Source organism: Antrostomus carolinensis, unplaced genomic scaffold (assembly GCF_000700745.2).
Source record: "Antrostomus carolinensis isolate BGI_N321 unplaced genomic scaffold, ASM70074v2 scaffold9406, whole genome shotgun sequence".
NCBI lineage: Eukaryota > Metazoa > Chordata > Aves > Caprimulgiformes > Caprimulgidae > Antrostomus > Antrostomus carolinensis.
This window is the reverse complement of record NW_010322478.1, coordinates 1-5,850: the sequence shown is the minus strand read 5'-3', so window position 1 is coordinate 5,850 and position 5,850 is coordinate 1. Positions and strand designations below refer to the sequence as shown.

The 5,850-nt window shown below is 40.6% G+C and overlaps 1 protein-coding gene across 1 annotated transcript in view; it reads left to right on the top strand.

Moving 5' to 3' along the window:
- Window positions 1–5,159, top strand: part of LOC104526708 (tyrosine-protein kinase JAK1-like) — a gene marked incomplete at both ends in the record, with an annotated part of 11,768 nt that extends 6,609 nt beyond the window's left edge. Inside the window, 4 exon segments of the mRNA XM_010170245.1 lie at window positions 1–69; window positions 1,460–1,646; window positions 3,659–3,765; window positions 5,009–5,159. The exon segment at window positions 1–69 is cut by the window's left edge and continues 26 nt beyond it. Of these exon segments, the coding sequence (XP_010168547.1) occupies window positions 1–69; window positions 1,460–1,646; window positions 3,659–3,765; window positions 5,009–5,159 (514 nt within the window).
- Window positions 5,160–5,850: the final 691 nt, after the last annotated feature.

Sequence of the window (5,850 nt, the reverse complement as noted above, 5' to 3'; positions counted from 1 at the left end):
GTGTTGAGATGGAGCTGCACGAACTTTAACCACATTCTCATGACGGTGACTTGTTTTGAAGGCTCAGAGGTACGTCAGGTGTGGTGTTCCCAGCAATAATCTGATAATCAGCTAAAGACTAGCAGCTCCCTGTAATCCCTGTTGATAGATTTATGTTCTTTAGGGCAGTCACTCTTATCTTTGATAGCTAATGCAGCAGAGGGTAGACACTTAGAGCGTCATTTTACCCAGACTCTTGTGCTGTCCCTGACAAATGACTCATTACATCCAAAACACTTCCATGTGTAGCCATAAAACTGTATGTGAATGTGTTGAAATTAAGCTTTTTAAACTCATATGGTGTGAGAATAACATACAGAAATTGTCACTGCATCTTCCCTAATGTTTCTTGAATATGGATTTAATTATATGAATGTATTTCTGCTGCCACACTGTAAAAGAACAGTGTGTGAGGACAGTTCCCTTTACATGTAGAGCACCACAGAAGGGGACATACAGTTAGCTGGTGGAACATCTTTTCTGAAAGATGAGTGCTAAGTAAAAGCTCATGACATGGGGTAGGTGAGAGAACCAGTTGGAAGTAAAAAAGAATTCATTAACTGTGCAGAAGTTTAATTTTACTGACCTCAATTGGAAATCCGCAGCTGACTTGATAGTTTTGGGTGGATACTTAAAAGTGTTCACACGAGACTAATAATAGCTTAAAAACATATAAATTGTTTGACTTCTCCTAGAAAAAAATGTTAATAGAATCAATGATGAAGTCAAGAAGGGACATTTGAAACAAGAAACAATAAAATAATGAAAAAATCTGCTTGGAAATAATAGTAATCCCTTAGCATTGATATTTGGTTCATCTTCTGTAAACATTTGCAAAAAAAAAAAAGATGATCAACACTGTCTTCTAACAGACTGAGGCATTGAAACAAGAATGAGAGAGAAGGGCAGAAGTTCAGTCTTTCTTCCTCAGTACATTTAAATGAAACTGGAAGGTTTGAACAACAGCCTGAAATCTTGTTTCACTTGTTGAACAATCTGGGTTGTGAAAGGGAGTTTTGCTATTTTTAAGTTGAGATTTTGAAACCGTGATCCAGATTCTTTAGTTCTTGACCAAGTGAAGAGAAAATCCCTTCTGAAGAGTCGAGGCTTCTGCATGCTCTCAGGCTCTACAAAACACAGAAGCTGTAACTGGACCTGTTATGTGATTTGCTCTTCTACCACCTGTTACTATGAGCCTTCCTGGCACTGAAGGTTATAGGAATTTTAGTGCTTTTTTCTATTTCAATGGAGTTTGATTAGAGGACACTAGCTTAGGAGTAAGTGATTAACTGGTCCTACATGTAATTTCAAAAGCTTTGGGGGACCTTTTATGGCTTTGCAAACATTTTTTCCCTTTAATGACTGGTATTTTGTTTGGTTTTTTTTCCCCCCCTGCCTCCCCTCTCCCCTGTAATAGCAGATGATAAACAATTCAATCCAGTACAAGAACTTCCAGATTGAGGTGAAGAAAGGCGGGTACTTCCTGCATGGTTCAAACAAGTCTTTCTCATCCTTAAAAGAGCTGATGGATCATCTGAAAGGACAAATACTTCGGACAGACAACATAAGCTTTACACTGAAGAGGTGCTGTCAACCAAAACCAAGAGGTAGTCTGTCCTGAGAGAAGCAATGAACTTTGTTGTTGTAAGGAAACAAACTGCAGAAATAAGGGGCATTCTTGGTGTCTTTGGTTTGTTCTGTCTTCTCATGTGAAGCTCCTTTGTCACTTAAAAAATTAAAGTTTCTTCTTCTCCGTGGAGGAGGAGCCTTGTCAAAAAGCAGAAGGTGAACAAGGTTTTAGGGTTTCCTTTTCACGTTACAAGCTCAGCACAGGATGCTCAGGGGCTGGTGCTTCTCGTGAGCTTTGTTTTTGTGAACTTTTCAAATGACAGTGAGAAAAGTTCTGGTTTCCCTTTGTTTTTTGGGGGTTTTTTTGCACCTAAACTGCAGTATCGATGGCAGAGGTGGAACTCTAGATTTGTTGAAAAAGAAAATGTCACAGCTGACTCAGAGTCATGGGCTGGAATGCTGCAGCGAAACAGGGACCATATAAGGTTCTTCCTTTGCTCCACCAAGTCACGTATGCCAGGCAGTGCCTCCAGTCATCACATCACGTTCCTCTAGCAAAGGAGGGTCGCAGCCTGCAGTTGTTGTGTGGCAACCTCTGGTTGGAAGCTGTTTGATCTCATTATGAGCTGTTGCTTACTCTGTTAATCTTCAGGAAGCAGCAGGGAAGGTTTGGTCCACAACTGTTAGCGAGCACAACAGCCGCCCAGTCAGTAGATCCATCTGTGAGGTCAGATCTTAGAGGGCTGGGACAATCAGGCATTTGTTAAACTGTTAATGCCAACACTTACTAAAATTGTGTGCTATAAACTACAAGTGTCTTGCAGCTGAATTTTATATGAAAGAGGAAACATAGTGGCGTGATTGTGTTGATCAGATAATGGTTTCCTGTTAGAATAAGGGGAATAACTGAGCTACATTAATTACCTGCTTCTACTGACAGGTTTAGAGGAGAGCACTCTGTAGATAGACACTGAACTATAGCAACACTTCTGAAGAACATTGATAATTGTCTGGAGCATCGACAGATTAAACATTTTAACATTTTGATTACATTTAGAATAAAATAAAATGGGTCAAGGAGTTGACTGCCCACTTCAGCTTTTCATTGGCATTAGTCACAGTGGGATCCAGTGCATTATCTGTGCTCTTCCCTGTTCTGTCTCTTCCCTGTTGTTTTTGTTTGTGGGTTTTTTTTTTTTCCTTCTTCTTTTCAAATCTGTCTGTTTAATTTGTTATTCACAAAGAAGACAAAGAAGTTTAGGAGATGCAGAAATAAAGCGATTTTTCCAGTGTATGGTTCATTACTGATTGTTTTCAGAGTACTGGATCATGGTTTAGTCCCAACACACATGTTCTGCTCCCAGTAATGGGAAGGCCAGATGCACACAGACATCTAAAACCATCGTATCCTAATAAATAACTCCTGCTGTCAGACACAGGAAGACAAAATTCATGTGCACGACTGCTGGATCTAACTGTGCCTCTCCCTGACCAGCAGTGTGGGGAGGAAGCACCGGGCTTTTGAATCTTTTCCTTCTGTTCATTTCACATTCCCCAGTTTAATTCTATTTGGAAACAGACTGTTAGTGTTTCCCAGAGTGCAAGAAATTTTCAAGGAGGTAAAGAGAGGAAATGAGACTCCAGCTCCCGCTTACCTGTCTGCATATTGGAGAGGAGACGTGCCTGTTGGCAGGAGGGAGCGTGTGTTATTTTACTGAATGTACAGCAGAGGTATTGCCTCTTTCAGTCTCAGGTATTTCTCTATGTGGTAAACACTATTTCCTTTCTTAATATCAGCCCCAAGATGGCTAATATGAACATTGTATATATATTATAAAATATGTAGCTCTGCTTTCCTGAATTCTCTGTTGAATGACACAAGTTATTTGAGCAGAAGTTAAGTCGAAGTTTCATCTTTCCTCCCTCCTCCTCATTCATTTGGGGATTTACCTTGCTGTGAACACATACACTAATGTTATTGACTGAGGAGGGTGAATGCAGTTATCTTTGAAAAGTCTTAAAGAATATTTTTTCTCTCCCTGCCTTCCAGAAATCTCCAACTTGCTAGTTGCAACAAAGAAGGCGCAGGAATGGCAGCCTGTTTATCATCTAGGGCAGCTGAGTTTCCATCGAATCCTCAAGGAAGAAATCATGCAGGTAGGTAGCTGCTGAACTGTGTTTCTCTCTTGGAATCAAAGAAGTGGGACAGCCCACCCTACCTGGTCAGGTAATATGAAATCATTCCATTCTGGCTGCTTCTTACACTCCCATTTCTCTTCAGCAAAACTTCATTTGAATCTTTATTTGTATTAAAGCCTCTTACTGCAGAATCTGAATGTCTCTGTGTCCTGTGAAAAAAGAAGAGAAGCTTAGATGGCCTGTCACTAGAAATCAAATTGATATTGGAGCAATTTTCCAATGTCTGTGGAAAGAGGTGCTTCTAAGGTCATTCTTAAAAAATCATGAAAGTCTTAAGAGCTGCTTTTCCTGCCTGGTTCATTGCTAAATGTGGCTGTATCTTTGAAAGCCTGACATTTCAGAGAAACAAACAAGTTGAGGTTTAAGATAATATCCTACATAAATAAGGGTGAAATATTCAAAAGCTCTGAAGAGTCTTAGCATTCAAAATTTTGCATTCCAAACTGATTTAGCACCTATGTTCCCAAATTTTCTGACAGTTGTTTGCAGTTAGTGAAGCAGGTGACCTGAATAAACTTCAAAAAAACCACACGGTGGCTTGAATGCAGAAATCACATTTAATGTTTCTAAAAGTCCTGACGTCTTAAATCACACAGTTCACTTCTTCAGTTAAATAAAAAGTTTTGTTTTTTGTTTTTTTAAATTGCATCACTGACTGGGGAGGACAGATACAGCTGATGTTAATTGTTTTTTGATTGGTATATTTGCAGTCAGCATGCAGACTTCCTGCAAAAATATCCCAAGGCGGAATCCTCTGTTATTTAGGAGGAAATTGCTTTCCCAAACAAAAGTGTTCCGTTGAAATATTACTTCCTCTGACTTTTGGAAACACATTAAAGATAGCCTCAATAGCAGCTTAGTGTAAATAAGAGGCCAGTTGTTATTTATTCATTTGATGTTTAGTCTAATAACATTAAATCACACTGAACCTGTTTGATGATAATGGGGATGTAGTAGCCCTTTAATATCTAATGAGTTAACAGTGGTGAGTGTGCTCAGAGAGGCTACTGAAGCAAAGAATGATGTGCTTGGTTTCTCACTGTAATGATTTTAAGTCTATATGTAGCAAGATTAAGTGCAGGGCTAAGCCCACTCTTTAGTTGCAGAAGCAGAATAGAAAGCAAATTCAAGTATTTGTGTAAATCTGCACTCGTTTGCTTCATATCCTGGTTTGAAGAATATGTGGTGTGTTATGTCTTAGGGTGAACATCTTGGAAGAGGGACGAAGACACAGATTTACTCTGGGATTCTCAACTACAAAGATGATGAGAATGAAGGATATCAAAATGAAAAAGAGATTAAAGTCCTCCTCAAAGTCTTGGATCCCAGCCACAGAGACATTTCTTTGGCAAGTTTTTTTTCCTTTTTGTCTGTTGTAGTACAAACACTGGATCTCATAATATTGGACGTGGTTAACGATGAAAAGCCTTTAAAAAAGGGGTTGTGTGTATAGCAGAGGAATGGGAAAATGCTGAAGGTGCATCTTCCCATTGTAGGCAGTCAAATCCATCAGGGCTCAGGACTTCTGAGATATTTGGTAAGCTGATCTGATTAGGCAGGCAGCAGCACTGGGTCTGGCTGGAGCACACCAGTGCTCACTTCCATCCTGCACGTGCCCAGACCATCAGCGGAAGGAAAATGGACCCAATCTTTGCTGTGGTATGAAATGCTGTGGTCATACCCGTACCCACGCTCCTGCAGCTGTCTCAGTTGGGAGCTGTGGAGTTCAGTGAGGGTACTGCTACCTACCAGAAATCATCTCCACCTCGTGCATTGAACTGTGAGTCTGTCACCAATTCTGTCATGGACATGGCCACAGGCAAGTTACTTGGTCTGCATTTTCACAGAATCACAGAATGTCGGGGATTGGAAGGGACCTTGAAAGATCACCCAGTCCAATCCCCCAATCCCCCTGCCAGAGCAGGAACCTCAATGAGACAGGGAACAGGGAACTGCTTGAGAGAGTCCAGGACAGGACAGGGAGAGAGTCCAGACAGGGAGAGAGTCCAGACAGGACAGGGAACTGCTTGAGAGAGTCCATCA